The sequence below is a fragment of the Oncorhynchus masou genome, unplaced genomic scaffold (genome assembly GCF_036934945.1).
Source record: "Oncorhynchus masou masou isolate Uvic2021 unplaced genomic scaffold, UVic_Omas_1.1 unplaced_scaffold_711, whole genome shotgun sequence".
Lineage (NCBI taxonomy): Eukaryota > Metazoa > Chordata > Actinopteri > Salmoniformes > Salmonidae > Oncorhynchus > Oncorhynchus masou.
The window spans coordinates 92717-110247 of NW_027013576.1; the positions used below are offsets into that span (position 1 = coordinate 92717).

Genomic DNA, 17531 nt, shown 5'->3' on the forward strand with positions numbered 1-17531 from the left:
CCAGTCCCCAGTTCATATGTTCCCCCCAGTCCCCAGTTCATATGTTCCCCCCAGTCCCCAGTTCATATGTTCCCCCCAGTCCCCAGTTCATATGTTCAGTCCCCCAGTCCCAGTTCATATGTTCCCCCAGTCCCCAGTTCATATGTTCCCCCCAGTCCCCAGTTCATATGTTCCCCCCAGTCCCCAGTTCATATGTTCCCCCAGTCCCCAGTTCATATGTTCCCCCCAGTCCCCAGTTCATATGTTCCCCCAGTCCCCAGTTCATATGTTCCCCCCAGTCCCCAGTTCATATGTTCCCCCAGTCCCCAGTTCATATGTTCCCTCCAGTCCCCAGTTCATATGTTCCCTCCAGTCCCCAGTTCATATGTTCCCCCCAGTCCCCAGTTCATATGTTCCCCCAGTCCCCAGTTCATATGTTCCCCCAGTCCCCAGTTCATATGTTCCCTCCAGTCCCCAGTTCATATGTTCCCCCCAGTCCCCAGTTCATATGTTCCCCCAGTCCCCAGTTCATATGTTCCCTCCAGTCCCCAGTTCATATGTTCCCTCCAGTCCCCAGTTCATATGTTCCCCCCAGTCCCCAGTTCATATGTTCCCCCCAGTCCCCAGTTCATATGTTCCCTCCAGTCCCCAGTTCATATGTTCCCTCCAGTCCCCAGTTCATATGTTCCCCCCAGTCCCCAGTTCATATGTTCCCTCCAGTCCCCAGTTCATATGTTCCCTCCAGTCCCCAGTTCATATGTTCCCCCCAGTCCCCAGTTGATATGTTCCCCCCAGGCGCAGGATATTTAATAACGAGTGCTCTGAGTCGGGAAGCAAGTTCAGGGAGTGAGTGATTTAATAAATCAACTAAACAAAAACCACGAACCGGGGAGTGACAGATGTCGGGAAGATAATCAAGGAGGTGTTGGAGTCCAGGTGAGTGTCATGAGGTGCAGGTGCGCGAGACGATGGTGACAGGTGTGCAGGATAATCAGCAGCCTGATGACCTAGAGGCTGGAGAGGGAGTATACGTGACAACCTTTAGTTTACTAGGCAAGTCAGTTAAGAACAAATTCTTATTTTCAATGACGGTGGGTTAACTGCCTGTTCAGGGGCAGAACGACAGATTTGTACCGGGGGTTTGAACTTGCAACCTTTTGGTTACACTCTAACCACTAGGCTACCCTGCCGCCCCAACATCAAGAGGAGTTTTTTTTTGTAGTGAATGAATTGAACATTTGCTTCTGTCATTATTTTAATAGAATGTATGTGTGTGGGGGGTTGTGTGGTGTGTGTCCGTGCCTGTGTGTCTGAGGTTGTGTGGTGTGTGCCTGTGTGTGTGTGTGTGTGTGTGTGTGTGTGTGTGTGTGTGTGTTGAGAGTTGATGTGTGTGTTTGATGGTGTGCTTTGAATGAGTGTGTTTGTTTGTGCTCTGTGATCATTACTGAGATATGAGTGTGTGTGTTTGGTTGTGCTCTGTGATAGAGACTGAGTGTGTGTGCTTGGTTGTGCTCTATGATAGGGACTGAGTGTGTGTGTGTGTGTGTTTGGTGCGCTGTGCCCAGAGTAGTGTGTGTGTGTTTGGTGCGCTGTGCCCATCGTGGTGTATGTGTGTGTGTGTGTGGGAGAGAGGGGGCTCCCTGTGGCTCTGACACATTCCCTGGCCTTGGAACAGGAGGAGTGTGTCAGTGTACACACAGCATGGCTCTTCCACCACAGAACACAGATCATTCACCATTCAACTCTCTTATCTCGAAGCTCCACTGAGGTGAATACACACATACAAACAATAAACACGCACAGACTCAAAATGACGCATGTACACACACCCACAAGCCGAACCCACACATACACACACCATAGAAAGACTACTGAATGTGTCATGGCCTGGGCTATTTCTACATGCATGTATATGTACATTCTGTGGTGATGTAGCTTACAGTAGTTTAGTTGTTTACAATAGCTTACAGTAGTTTACAATAGTTTACTGTAGTTTACAGTAGCTTAAAATAGTTTACAGTAGTTTACAGGCTTCTGTCATTGTGCCTCTTTGTGGATATCTGGGTATTTGGGATTGCATGCGTGTGTTTGGGCCTCTCAAACATTGCCACTGTTTCTAGAACATGGCATGTGTGTGTGTGTGTTTGTGTGTGTCTAGGTGTGTATGATGGAGCTGCCATCCCCAGAGACATGGTGGTGGGCATCTATAAGGGGACTAACCCATGGTGTGTGTGTGTGTGTGTGTGTGTGTCTAAGTGTGGATGATGGAGCTGACATCCCCAGAGACATGGTGGTGGGCATCTATGAGGGGACTAACCCATGGTGTGTGTGTGTGTGTGTGTGTGTGTGTGTGTGTGTGTGTCTAGGTGTGGATGACGGAGCTGACATCCCCAGAGACATGGTGGTGGGCATCTATAAGGGGACTAACCCATGGTGTGTGTGTGTGTGTGTGTGTCTAGGTGTGGATGACGGAGCTGACATCCCCAGAGACATGGTGGTGGGCATCTATGAGGGGACTAACCCATGGTGTGTGTGTGTGTGTGTCTAGGTGTGGATGACGGAGCTGACATCCCCAGAGACATGGTGGTGGGCATCTATGAGGGGACTAACCCATGGTGTGTGTGTGTGTGTGTGTCTAGGTGTGGATGATGGAGCTGACATCCCCAGAGACATGGTGGTGGGCATCTATGAGAGGACTAACCCATGGTGTGTGTGTCTAGGTGTGTATGATGGAGCTGACATCCCCAGAGACATGGTGGTGGGCATCTATGAGAGGACTAACCCATGGTGTGTGTGTGTGTGTCTAGGTGTGGATGATGGAGCTGACATCCCCAGAGACATGGTGGTGGGCATCTATAAGGGGACTAACCCATGGTGTGTGTGTGTGTGTGTCTAGGTGTGGATGAAGGAGCTGACATCCCCAGAGACATGGTGGTGGGCATCTATGAGGGGACTAACCCATGGTGTGTGTGTGTGTGTCTAGGTGTGGATGAAGGAGCTGACATCCCCAGAGACATGGTGGTGGGCATCTATGAGGGGACTAACCCATGGTGTGTGTGTGTGTGTCTAGGTGTGGATGAAGGAGCTGACATCCCCAGAGACATGGTGGTGGGCATCTATAAGGGGACTAACCCATGGTGTGTGTGTGTGTGTGTGTCTAGGTGTGGATGACGGAGCTGACATCCCCAGAGACATGGTGGTGGGCATCTATAAGGGGACTAACCCATGGTGTGTGTGTGTGTGTCTAGGTGTGGATGACGGAGCTGACATCCCCAGAGACATGGTGGTGGGCATCTATGAGAGGATCCAACAGAGAGAGCTGCGCTCCAATGAAGACCACGTCACCTACGTCACCAAGGTGGAGCAGTCCATTGTGGGCATGAAGACAGTAAGGACACCAGGGCTTGACATTAATGCTTGCTCGGGACTAGTGACATTATTTTTTTGGGGGGGAGACAATCAGAATATACATTTCTGTTGTCTGAATGGACAGGTCAAATAAATCACACAAAAATGTCAATGTCAAGCAATTACTCCGATCAGAGTTGGATCAGAGTGTCCTCCGGATGCGTTGCTGTGTGCACTGTTCTCCCAATCTCTGCAGAGTGCATCGGAGTGGAATTGTATTGCATTGACAGGCACGAGCGGTCTTTCAATCACCTGCACCGATCCCCATGTAGCCGCGTGTGCACACAAAGATGCAAGCGCACGCACACTGTAAGACCAATCTATCAATGTTTACTTGGTGACAGAAGCCACTCAGTCATCCTATAGCTTGTAATTTATCATTGACAGACACTTACAATACATCTGAAAACAATAAGAAGTGTTTTAGCGGTTTTGGTCACTCAAGAGCAAGGTTGATTTAGTTTGAGAACATACCCAGTGCAACAAGTTAGCCCAAGAGTGTCAAACTCATTCCACAGAGTGCCTAGTGTCTGAGGGCTTTCAATGAAGACCTAGACAACCAGGTGAGGGAAGTTCTTTACTAAGTAGTTACCTTAATTCATCAGTCAAGTACAAGAGAGAAGTTAAAACCCGCAGACGTTAGACCATCCGTGTAATGTTAGCCCATCAAGGTATATCTATCTAGTCCAACAGTCATGTCATTTTCCAGTTGGCTCAGATGGTTACACCGCACCTAAATCAGCGACTCACGTGCGCCACCATGCGCCATCTAGCGCAAATAGATTATTTTCCCCCCACACCAAACGCGATCACAACACAGAGGTTGAAATATCAAATCAAACTCTGAACCAATTATATTAACAGGTCGAAAAGCATTAAACAGTTATGGCAATTTAGCTAGCTAGCATGTAGTTGCTAGCTAATTTGTCTTATTTAGCTAGCTTGCTGTTCCTAGCTAATTTTACACCAACAATTAATCCACACATAAAACGGTCAACCGAATCGTTTCTAGTCATCTCTCCTCCTTCCAGGCTTTTTCTTCTTTGGACTTTATTTGGCGAAGGGCATCTAACTTTCATAGTTACCACGACGGCCGACCGAACTCAGTTCATCTTTCAATCACCCACGTGGGTATAACCAATGAGGAGATGGCACGTGGGTATCTGCTTCTATAAACCAATGAGGAGATGGGAGAGGCAGGACTTGCACCACGTTCAGCGTAACAAATAGAACTGACTTCTATTCTAGCGCTTGGCAACGCAGACACTCGTTAGCTCATGCGAGCAGTGTGGGTGCAATAATTGAAAAACATGTATGTTTACATTTATTTTGCAACGTGAGCGGTGTGGTCAGCATGTTAGAGTGTGGTGCTTATGAAACCAAGGTTGTGGGTTCAATTCTCACATGGACCACTGAATGTTTTTGTTACACTGAAGAAGATACAAGAAGATACAGTACATATTACTCTGTTACACCAAACATTATTCAACTAAACCGTTACACTGACCTCTGTTACAAGGGAGACCTCAATGGGACTTCCTGGATAAATAAATAAGATTTTATCAAACTAAACATGTGTGTTGACCACACCAATCTTACCTAAAAAGCTTAAAGACTCCTGTTGGGAGTAGCTGGCTAATATAGATAGATTGAGTAATGACCTGAGTTAATGATTGCAGTCCTGATAATGAGCCTAATGGTGGAGATGCTAATTGATAAAATGGCTAATGGGCTCTGCTGACAGTGCTGAGATAAGGTAGTAACAGCGTTCGCTAACAACGCTAATGGAAAAGACTGAAGGACTTTGAAACGGTGTCTTCTTTTACAGTATCAAGCTGAAAATGATTAAGTGATCAAACTATCGCAATGTTCAGTCCATACTGTAGCAACAGGACTCCACAGTACTGTGCAGGTCATACTACTTCAGCAGTACTCCACAGTACTATACAGTTCATACTACCTCAACAGTACTATACAGTCCATACTGTAGCAACAGGACTCCACAGTACTGTGCAGGTCATACTACTTCAGCAGTACTCCACAGTACTATACAGTTCATACTACCTCAACAGTACCTCACAGTACTATACAGTTCATACTACCTCAACAGTACTATACAGTTCATACTACCTCAACAGTACTCCACAGTACTGTGCAGGTCATACTACTTCAGCAGTAGTCCACAGTACTATACAGTTCATACTACCTCAACAGTACTCCACAGTACTATACAGTTCATACTACCTCAACAGGACTCCACAGTACTATACAGTTCATACTACCTCAACAGTAGTATACAGTTCATACTACCTCAACAGGACTCAACAGTACTATACAGTTCATACTACCTCAACAGTACTCCACAGTACTATACAGTTCATACTACCTCAACAGTACTATACAGTTCATACTACCTCAACAGTAGTATACAGTTCATACTACCTCAACAGGACTCCACAGTACTATACAGTTCATACTACCTCAACAGGACTCCACAGTACTGTGCAGGTCATACTACCTCAACAGGACTCCACAGTACTGTGCAGGTCATACTACCTCAACAGTACTCCACAATACTATACAGTTCATACTACCTCAACAGTACTATACAGTTCATACTACCTCAACAGTACTCCACAGTACTGTGCAGGTCATACTACTTCAGCAGTACTCCACAATACTATACAGTTCATACTACCTCAACAGTACTATACAGTTCATACTACCTCAACAGGACTCCACAGTACTATACAGTTCATACTACCTCAACAGGACTCCACAGTAGTATACAGTTCATACTACCTCAACAGGACTCCACAGTACTATACAGTTCATACTACCTCAACAGGACTCCACAGTAGTATACAGTTCATACTACCTCAACAGGACTCCACAGTACTATACAGTTCATACTACCTCAACAGGACTCCACAGTACTATACAGTTCATACTACCTCAACAGTAGTATACAGTTCATACTACCTCAACAGGACTCCACAGTACTATATAGTTCATACTACCTCAACAGTACTCCACAGTACTGTACAGTTCATACTACCTCAACAGTAGTATACAGTTCATACTACCTCAACAGGACTCCACAGTACTATACAGTTCATACTACCTCAACAGTACCTCACAGTACTATACAGTTCATACTACCTCAACAGGACTCCACTGTACTATACAGTTCATACTACCTCAACAGGACTCCACTGTACTATACAGTTCATACTACCTCAACAGTACTATACAGTTCATACTACCTCAACAGGACTCCACAGTACTATACAGTTCATACTACCTCAACAGTACTATACAGTTCATACTACCTCAACAGTAGTATACAGTTCATACTACCTCAACAGGACTCCACAGTACTATACAGTTCATACTACCTCAACAGTACTCCACAATACTATACAGTTCATACTACCTCAACAGTACTATACAGTTCATACTACCTCAACAGTACTCCACAGTACTGTGCAGGTCATACTACTTCAGCAGTACTCCACAATACTATACAGTTCATACTACCTCAACAGTACTATACAGTTCATACTACCTCAACAGGACTCCACAGTACTATACAGTTCATACTACCTCAACAGGACTCCACAGTACTATACAGTTCATACTCAACAGGACTCCACAGTACTATACAGTTCATACTACCTCAACAGACTCCACAGTACTATACAGTTCATACTACCTCAACAGTACAGTATACAGTTCATACTACCTCAACAGTACCTCACAGTACTATACAGTTCATACTACCTCAACAGGACTCCACAGTACTATACAGTTCATACTACCTCAACAGTACTCCACAGTACTATACAGTTCATACTACCTCAACAGGACTCCACAGTACTATACAGTTCATACTACCTCAACAGTACTCCACAGTACTATACAGTTCATACTACCTCAACAGTACAGTACTATACAGTTCATACTACCTCAACAGTTCAGTTACTACCTCAACAGTACTCCACAGTACTATACAGTTCATACTACCTCAACAGTACTATACAGTTCATACTACCTCAACAGTAGTATACAGACTCAACAGGACTCCACAGTACTATACAGTTCATACTACCTCAACAGGACTCCACAGTACTGTGCAGGTCATACTACCTCAACAGTACTCCACAATACTATACAGTTCATACTACCTCAACAGTACTATACAGTTCATACTACCTCAACAGTACTCCACAGTACTGTGCAGGTCATACTACTTCAGCAGTACTCCACAATACTATACAGTTCATACTACCTCAACAGTACTATACAGTTCATACTACCTCAACAGGACTCCACAGTACTATACAGTTCATACTACCTCAACAGGACTCCACAGTACTATACAGTTCATACTACCTCAACAGTAGTATACAGTTCATACTACCTCAACAGGACTCCACAGTACTATACAGTTCATACTACCTCAACAGTACTCCACAGTACTGTACAGTTCATACTACCTCAACAGTAGTATACAGTTCATACTACCTCAACAGTACTATACAGTTCATACTACCTCAACAGTACCTCACAGTACTATAGAGTTCATACTACTTCAGCAGTAGTCCACAGTAATATACAATTCATACTACCTCAACAGTACTCCACAATACCATACAGTTCATACTACCTCAACAGAACTCCACAGTAATATACAATTCATACTACCTCAACAGTACTCCACTGTGCTATACAGTTCATACTACCTCAACAGTACCTCACAGTACTATAGAGTTCATACTACTTCAGCAGTACTCCACAATACCATACAGTTCATACTACCTCAACAGAACTCCACAGTACTGTGCAGTTCATACTACTTCAACAGTATTGCAGCGCAGGTGATAATGACACAAGCAATCAACAAGCTTCCACCCACTGTGCATTTTCATATACTTTTTCTACTACAAGTAGGCTGAAGGGAGAATGAGCATAGCATCATTAGCGTAGCATCCCAGCTAATGACTGCCTTCTATGAGCAGTGTGACTGCCTTGCATGTTTCCCCCATCAGCGTAATGAGAAGATAGCTATGCTTACTGTTTGAGGAGCAAGAGAATAAAATGCCTAGGAAGAAAAAAAAGAGGGATTTAGGGAAGATGGGGAGGGAGAAGGTATTTGGGTCATTTCCAGAAGGTTGTTTTGCTGTGTTATTTGCCTAAATTAGAAAGGCCCAAATCATGGAGAGACTCTCTCTGTATTGATTCTGGACGCTGTATGGACGTGACAGAACCCCATGTAGTTCACCTGTCTCTGTATTGATACTGGCCGCTGTATGGACGTGACAGAACCCCATGTAGTTCACCTGTCTTTATATTGATACTGGCCGCTGTATGGACGTGACAGAACCCCATGTAGTTCACCTAAACTCACCCATTCTCTTTCACTCTTTTCTTTCACTCTTTCATGACCCACATTTTCCTCTCTCCGTTTCCCTCGCCCCTCTCTCTCTGTCTCGGCCTCATTATCCCTCCATCTCTCTCTGTCTTTCTCTGTCTGTCTTTCCTACCCACCTTTTTTTCTCAAGCAGTTGCCCTTTCCACGGCCCCCAGTGGAGAGTGTTATAGTTTTTGTATTGGACCCTATGTGCAGCTGGACTGTTAATCCTAGGAGCCGTAAGGGAACTGAATTAGACTAGCGTCATCTCCAGTTAATTCTCATGTACTCCTGAGGGGATACACAGTTATTATTATTTTGTGAAGAGACCTAGCATAACCCTTATAACTCCAATGAGTGTCTCTATACTAGGAGCTATTAGAGCCTTAAATCTGCCCCTCTGGGAGTCAGTGTGTACATTTGATGAATAATATTCATTGTAATTGTAAATACAGTGCCTTAAAGTATTCACACGCCTTGACTTTTTCCACATTTTGTTGTGTTACAGCCTGAATTTAAGATGGATTAACGTGAGATGTTTTGTCACTGGCCTACACACAATACCCCATAATGTCAAAGTGGAATTAAGTTTGTATTATTAATTAAAAATGAAACAATTTAAGTATTCAACCCCATTTGTTAATTTAATGCAAGCCTAAATATGTTCAGGAGTAGAAATGTGCTTAACAAGTCACATAATAAGCTGCATGGAATCACTCTGTGTGCAATAATAGTGTTTAACATGATTTTGGAATGAGTACCTCATCTCCACACATACAAGTATCTGTAAGTTCCCTCAGTTGAGCAGTGAATTTCAAACACAGATTCAACCACAAAGACCAGGGAGGTTTTCCAATGCCTCGCAAAGAAGGAGACCTATTGGTAGATGGGTACAAATAAAATAAAAAGCAGACATTGAATATCACTTTGAGCATGGTGAAGTAATTACACTTTGGATGGTGTATCAATACACACAGTCACTACAAAGATACAGGCGTCCTTCATAACTCATTTGCCGGAGAGGAACGAAACCACAACATTGTAGTTACTCCACAATACTAACCTAATTGACAGAGTGAAAAAAAGGAAGCCTGTACAGAATACAAATATTCCAAAACATGCATCCTGTTTGCAACAAGGCACTAAAGTAATACTGCAAAAAAAAATGGTGAAGCAATTAACTTGAATACAAAGTGTTATGTTTGGGGCAAATCCAATACAACACATTACTAAGTAACACTCTCCATGTTTTCAAGCATAGTGGTGGCTGCATCATGTTATGGGTATTCTTTTAATCTTCAAGGACTGGTGAGTTTTTCAGGATAAAAAAGAAACGGAATGGAATTAATCACCATTAAAACCTGGTTCAGTCAGCTTTCCACCAGACACTAGGAGAGGAATTCACCTTTCAGCAGGACAATAACCTAAAACACAAGGCCAAATCTACACTGGAGTTGCTTAAAAGACAGTGAATGTTCCTGAGTGGCCGCGTTACAGTTTTGACTTAAATCTACTTGAAAATCCATGTCAAGACCTGAAAATGTTTGTCTAGTAATGATCAACAACCAATTTGACAGAGCTTAAAGAATTTTGAAAAGAACAATGGGCCAATGTTACACAATGTGTGAAAAACTCTTAAAGACTTACCCAGATTCACAGCTGTAATCGCTGCCAAAGGCGCTTCTACAAAATATTGACTCGGGGGTGTGAATACTTATGTATGTAAGATATTTCTATATTTCGTTTTTAAGAAATTTGCAAAACATTTGCCAAACAAGGCTGTAACACAACAAAATGTGGAATAAGTCAAGGGGTATGAATACTTTCTGAAGGCACTGTATTTGATAATTTCAAGTTAGATTCTGTTGTCATGTTATATCATATGATATAGATTTTTTTATGATTATGCAAGGAAATACAATAGACAAAGAATGATGAAATAGAACAATAATTCTACGGTGCAGTTTGAAATATTCAGATAACTGCCAAATAAAATAACCCACATAAAGTGTCTTAATAGGATGTTGGGCACCACAGACCAGAACAGCTTTAATGTGCCTTGTCATAGATTCTACAAGTGTCTGGAACTCTATTGGAGGGATGCGACACCATTCTTCCACAAGAAATCATTTGGTGTTTTGTTGATGGTGGAAAAAGCTGTCTCAGGCACCGCTCTAGAATCTCCCATAAGTGTTCAATTATGTTGAGGTTGATCTGGTGTCTGAGACAGCAATGGCATATGGTTTACACTGTGTTCATGCTCATCAAACCATCCAGTGACCACTCGTGCCCTGTGGATGGGGGCGGTGTCATCCTATGGGGTGTAGCCATGGCAACCAAAATAATGCCCTGCCTAGCATTTTTATACATGACCCTAAGCATGATGGGATGTTAATTGCTTAATTAACTAAGGAACCAAACCTCTGTGGAAGCACCTGCTTGCAATATACTTTGTACCCCTCATTTAGTCAAGTGTTTCCATTATTTTGTCAGTTAACTGAATATCCAAACAAGTTCAACGCTTTTGACCAAACATTTTAGTTATAGATTGCACCTTTAAATATGTACCATGCAAACATTGCTCCCCCATTTCCTGGTTGCTAATATTCTAATAGTTTGCCTAATTTCTGTTTATGTGAAGGAATAATAATGTGGAATGTAGAGAATCATTGTACCATCTAAACCGCTGTGAAATGTATTTTCCATAACCCAAAATATTGTATTTTCAGCTGTTTGAAGCTGGTGCACAAAACCGAAAGTAAAAGACACAAAAACTAAACTTAAGTACTGGAAGCATAGAAATAGCGCACATAAAACAGATCTACCTCTTATACTTGCTTTCAATGAGAAGGACAGATCTATAACTCACATTTCTATGTGAATTTGGTCAGTTCACCAAAAAAGTCACTCACCGTTTCAGTTCATCACTCGCTATTTATTGTGTTGCTAGTTTTTTTCTTCCACTATAAGGGAAAAGAGAACGAGAGAGCAAGAGAGGGGGAGAAAGAGAATGAGAGGGGGAAGATGTAACTGTAGCCAAGTGTGAGACGAAGAGGGAAAAAGAGGAAAAACTTGAACTTGTCTGTGAGGTTTAGTGTACTTTAGAAAACCCCTTGCAGGCTAAAAGATCAGAGCCTCTCTTTAAGGGTGTCAATGGAGCACAGAGAGATCGATGGGCCATGGCCAAGACACCTTTAATCAACAACACTCTCTCTCCACCTTTCATCTCTCTCTCTCTCGTTCTTTCTCTTTCTTTCTCTCTCTCTTTTTGTCTCTCTCTCGCTCCCCCTCCCTCTCTCCCCCTGCTTTGGCTCGCCAACGGCATCAGTTTATCCCTCCTTTCTGTTCTCCGTCTGTCCATTCTCTCCTATCTTTCATCTCTGAAAATGTGAAGTGTTCTAAGAAGCAGGCTTCATGGTCATTTTTAACGGGCATGACTGTCCAATCTGTGCCTGAGCAGAATTCATCAATAAGACCTTATGTAGCAGAATCCTTTGGATTTATGGAGGCAGTTATTGACAGGAGAGTGATAGCTCAGCAGTGTCATTCTGTTGCAGCCTACAGTAGAACAAGGTAGCGCATCATTGTGCATCTGTGAGATCTTGGAAGACGCCAATGAAAAATGGTGGAGTGATATCACCACTTTCCCTTAAACTTTTTCTGCAAAACAAGTTTTTATCTCTCCCTCTTTGTCTCTCTCTTCAGAGTATTGTATTTTTGAATTGGCGTTGAATTAGCTATGTAAATACGTTGGATTGTGCCAATAAAGTTTGTTCTAAAATCAATCTCTCGCTCTCTATTTCTCTGTAGGTTCTGTCTGTTCCCCACAGAAGATTGGTGTGCTGCAGCCGTCTGTTTGAGGTGACGGACGTCAACAAGGCCCAGAAACAGGCAGCTCACCAGAGAGAAGTCTTCCTCTTCAATGACCTTATCGTGGTAAGACTCCCTGACACCGGACTGACTCTGCAAAGGACTGTGGGAAATATAGTATTGTTTTCAGAAGGGATGATCAATTTACTACACCCCTCTGAGGAATGTAGGGGGACATTGTTATGGGATTATAGTACTGCAAATGTCTACGTGTTTGGATTTAATTGATTTGCGCCACAATTGCTTTTGGGAAGTGTGGTGTCACCTGATCTAAAGTAGTAACATTTGTAAACTATACAGAGATGAACTCACTATCAACTTGGTTGTAGTCGACTCGTGAAGTGTGGTCACAGTCATATAAAGCAGCTTGTATTTCCTGCCACACATATTCAAGGCATGTAATGCCCAGGAAGTCTCTTGCAGGGAACCATTTTCTGAAGACTACGTCCCTAGTTTCTATTTTGTTTCATGACTCATTTCTTAAATAATAGATGGTACAGTAGGTTAAACGGAGTCCGCAGTGAACTTATACACTCAAGCCGAGAGAAAGAAAATAACTACCGGGGTCAGTAATGAAGTCCAAGCTTCAGTCATTCATTTGGTCAAAGTCACATCGAATGGGCCTCGGAGTTAATCATAGATTAAATAGCCGAGAGATCGATGTCTGTTATAGTTAATAAAACCATTAGGGCAACTCCAAATGTTATCTATGTGAAGTATTAAACTACTCCCATAATTCCACTGGTTCTCATCTTAATCTGTCTGGAACAAAAACTGGGGGAGAGAAAATAAAAATGAAAGTGTTTCTCTGCTGCCTGCGCTGCCGTCGAAAAGTAATTGTGCCCCGAAGGGAGGAGGGGAGTTTTGAAAATGCTTATTCTTTGCCGGGCCAGACAAAAATCCTCTTGCAACGTCTTGGCGGAAAACTGTTGATTCGGCACAAAGAGAGTGTCATAATTACTTCAATCTCTGAACCTCATTTTGTAAGCGTGAAAAAAAATGAGGACGCACTCTCGAGGTTTACGCAATTACACGTAATTAAGAGGCCGGGTTCCTGCGAGACCTTGTTTCTCACGACTACTCAGAGAGTAGGGTCTGTGATAAGTTTGCAATTTTCATATTTATTTTACTGTGTGAAATTAATTGTCAGGGGGTTCTTCTTTACGAGTTTATCATCATTCTTGAGGTTCCAACACTCTCGTCTGCAGCGGTGGATGTGTCACGGTGATGTATTGGTTTAATATGGCGGCTTACCAAAAAGGCCCTGCAGTATCAGCACTGAGGAGATACTCTCATCTTTCTCTATCTGAGGTGTTTCTATACTGTATGAGAGCTCTCTCTCTCTCTCTCTCTCTCTCTCTCTCTCTCTCTCTCTCGCTCTTGCTCTCTCTCTCTCGCTCTCTCTCTCGCTCTCTCTCTTCTCTCTCTCTCTCTCGCTCTCTTTCGCTCTCTCTCGCTCTCTCTCGCTCTCTCTCGCTCTCTCTCGCTCTCTCTCGCTCTCTCTCTCTCGCTCTCTCTCTCGCTCTCTCTCGCTCTCTCTCTCTTGCTCTCGCTCTCTCATTATTTCCCTCATTATATCTCTACCCATAAGGCATAGCTGTTTTCCCCCACACACTCACAAACACATCCTTGAAAAAATATAAAAAGTTGCAGTGCTGTTATGTCACATTCACTGGAAACAGGATTTGTCACAGAGAGAAAGCTATCCTGCGTAAATTGTCTCTCTGAAGGTTATTAGTAGGATGATATGAATATGCTGTGTTGATCCTCTCTGACTGATGATGGATTTTTTTATCCTTTATTTTAACACAGAGGTCACATTGAGACTTGAATGGCTTTTTCTCCAGTGCCTTGAACAGGAAACACCCATGTGAAGCAAACTTCAAAGCCTGTTGAAAGCAAGGCTTAAAACCTTACCCCAACCATCACCTAAACCCAACCCTAACCTGACAATAACACCTGCAGTGCTGACTGAGATTGAAGAGAAAGGCTTTGACAATAATAGAAGAGAATAATAATTGCTGCCCATCTGTTACAATGGAAACACGGTTTACTCTGCTCCCACAACACAGTTTTTGGAGGGCACAAGGGTGATGGATGGGGCTTGCCCACATTCTTTAGGCAACTTCTCTAACCTCTAAGCTACCTATGTTTGTTATGCTCTTTAGGGCTGTTTTCCAGTCACAGTTAGTCCTGGAATAGAAAGCAAGCTCAATGGAGAATCTCAATAGAAAAAGCCTTTTAAGTCCAGGATTAGGATTGATCTGTGTCCATAAAACCACACTAATATGTTTTTAAAGTGGAACAGAAGACATCCTGAATAGGTTCTTATTTTGATGTTCTGATTGACATCTCCGTCTTTCCTTTATTGAGGAAAAATGCACTTACTACGAGTGTGATATGTGGTTGTCTCACCTAGCTATTTTAAGACAAGAGTCTTTTTACCCTCAGATCCTGAAGCTGTGTCCGAAGAAGAAGAGTTCAGCAGCCTACACCTTCTGTAAAGCCCTGGGCCTCCTGGGCATGCACTTCTCACTGTTTGAGAACGAGTGTAAGTCACCTAACACCAGCATCACTACTCACCCTCCAAAGGAGAGAGAGACAGACTGGGAGAGAGAGAGACTGGGAGAGAGAGAGACTGGGAGAGAGAGAGAGAGACTGGGAGAGAGAGACTGGGAGAGAGAGAGACTGGGGAGAGAGAGACTGGGAGAGAGAGAGAGACTGGGAGAGAGAGACTGGGAGAGAGAGAGAGAGAGAGACTGGGAGAGAGAGAGAGAGACTGGGGGAGAGAGAGAGACTGGGAGAGAGAGAGACTGGGAGAGAGACTGGGAGAGAGAGAGAGAGACTGGGAGAGAGAGAGACTGGGAGAGAGAGAGAGACTGGGAGAGAGAGAGAGACTGGGAGAGAGACTGGGAGAGAGAGAGACTGGGAGAGAGACTGGGAGAAAGAGAGACTGGGAGAGAGAGAGACTGGGAGAGAGAGACTGGGAGAGAGAGAGACTGGGAGGAGAGAGACTGGGAGAGAGAGAGACTGGGAGAGAGAGAGAGAGACTGGGAGAGAGAGACTGGGAGAGAGAGAGAGACTGGGGAGAGAGAGAGAGACTGGGGAGAGAGAGACTGGGAGAGAGAGAGAGAGAGACTGGGGAGACTGGGAGAGAGAGAGACTGGGGGAGAGAGAGACTGGGGAGAGAGACTGGGAGAGAGAGAGAGACTGGGAGAGAGAGAGACTGGGAGAGAGAGAGAGACTGGGAGAGAGAGACTGGGAGAGAGAGAGACTGGGAGAGAGAGGAGAGAGAGAGAGAGACTGGGAGAGAGAGAGACTGGGGGAGAGAGAGAGACTGGGAGAGAGGAGAGAGAGACTGGGAGAGAGACTGGGAGAGAGAGAGACTGGGAGAGAGAGAGAGACTGGGAGGGAGAGAGAGAGAGGAGAGAGAGAGACTGGGAGAGAGAGAGAGACTGGGAGAGAGAGAGACTGGGAGAGAGAGACTGGGGAGAGAGGGAGAGAGAGAGAGACTGGAGAGAGAGACTGGGAGAGAGAGAGACTGGGAGAGAGAGAGAGAGACTGGGAGAGAGAGAGACTGGGAGAGAGAGAGACTGGGAGAGAGAGAGAGACTGGGAGAGAGACTGGGAGAGAGAGAGACTGGGAGAGAGAGAGAGAGACTGGGAGACTGGGAGAGAGAGAGACTGGGAGAGAGAGAGACTGGGAGAGAGACTGGGAGAGAGAGAGACTGGGAGAGAGAGAGAGACTGGGAGAGAGAGAGACTGGGAGAGAGAGAGAGACTGGGAGAGAGAGAGACTGGGAGAGAGGGAGAGAGACTGGGAGAGAGAGAGACTGGGAGAGAGAGAGACTGGGAGAGAGAGAGACTGGGAGAGAGAGAGAGACTGGGAGAGAGACTGGGAGAGAGAGAGAGAGAGAGAGAGACTGGGAGAGAGAGAGGAGAGAGACGGGGAGAGGGAGAGAGACGGAGAGAGAGAGACTGGGAGAGAGAGAGACTGGGAGAGAGAGAGAGAGACGGAGAGAGAGAGAGAGAGAGAGAGAGACTGGGGAGAGAGAGAGACTGGGAGAGAGAGAGAGAGAGAGAGACTGGGGAGAGAGAGAGAGACTGGGGAGAGAGAGAGAGAGACTGGGAGAGAGACTGGGAGGAGAGAGAGACTGGGGGAGAGACTGGGAGAGAGAGAGAGACTGGGAGAGAGAGAGAGACTGGGAGAGAGAGAGAGACTGGGAGAGAGAGAGAGACTGGGAGAGAGAGAGAGAGAGAGAGAGAGAGAGACTGGGAGAGAGACTGGGAGAGAGAGAGAGACTGGGAGAGAGAGAGAGACTGGGAGAGAGAGAGAGACTGGGAGAGAGAGAGCGACTGGGAGAGAGAGAGAGACTGGGAGAGAGAGAGAGACTGGGAGAGAGGGAGCGACTGGAAGAGAGAGTGAGAGACTGGGAGAATGAGACTTTTTCTTAACCGATGTTGCCATGGCAAGTTAAAGTGAAACAAGCAGTAAGCCGTGCAGAAATATGTTATCTTGATCTGCAAGTAGATCCTTCAAAGTACATCCCTTTTTGAGACATTTACACCACTATCATAGAATAGGACATCAGCAAAGAGAGGAGGGATATAAACGGTGGGAGGGAGAGAGAGGGGGAGAATGTAATAGAAAACAGCAAAAGGGAATGAAGCAGATAAATGGTGCTCGCAACCCCAGTCACATAGATTACTCAGAATACATTGTGTTAGCCTTGATTTAAGTACATCATACATAACTTAATTTATTTGGATAAAAAGACTCTACTAAACTAACATATTACGTAGCCAACCCCAAGGTTATGGGTTTGATTCTCACATGGGTCACATACATGCATGCGTACATGC

General features: G+C 44.4%; 1 protein-coding gene across 1 annotated transcript in view; it reads left to right on the top strand.

Annotated features, from left to right (window-relative positions):
• Positions 1–17531, top strand: part of LOC135537106 (IQ motif and SEC7 domain-containing protein 3-like) — a 114556-nt gene that overhangs the window by 73044 nt on the left and 23981 nt on the right. The window contains 3 exon segments of the mRNA XM_064963302.1: positions 3228–3367; positions 12611–12736; positions 15122–15221. Coding sequence (XP_064819374.1) covers positions 3228–3367; positions 12611–12736; positions 15122–15221 — 366 coding nt within the window.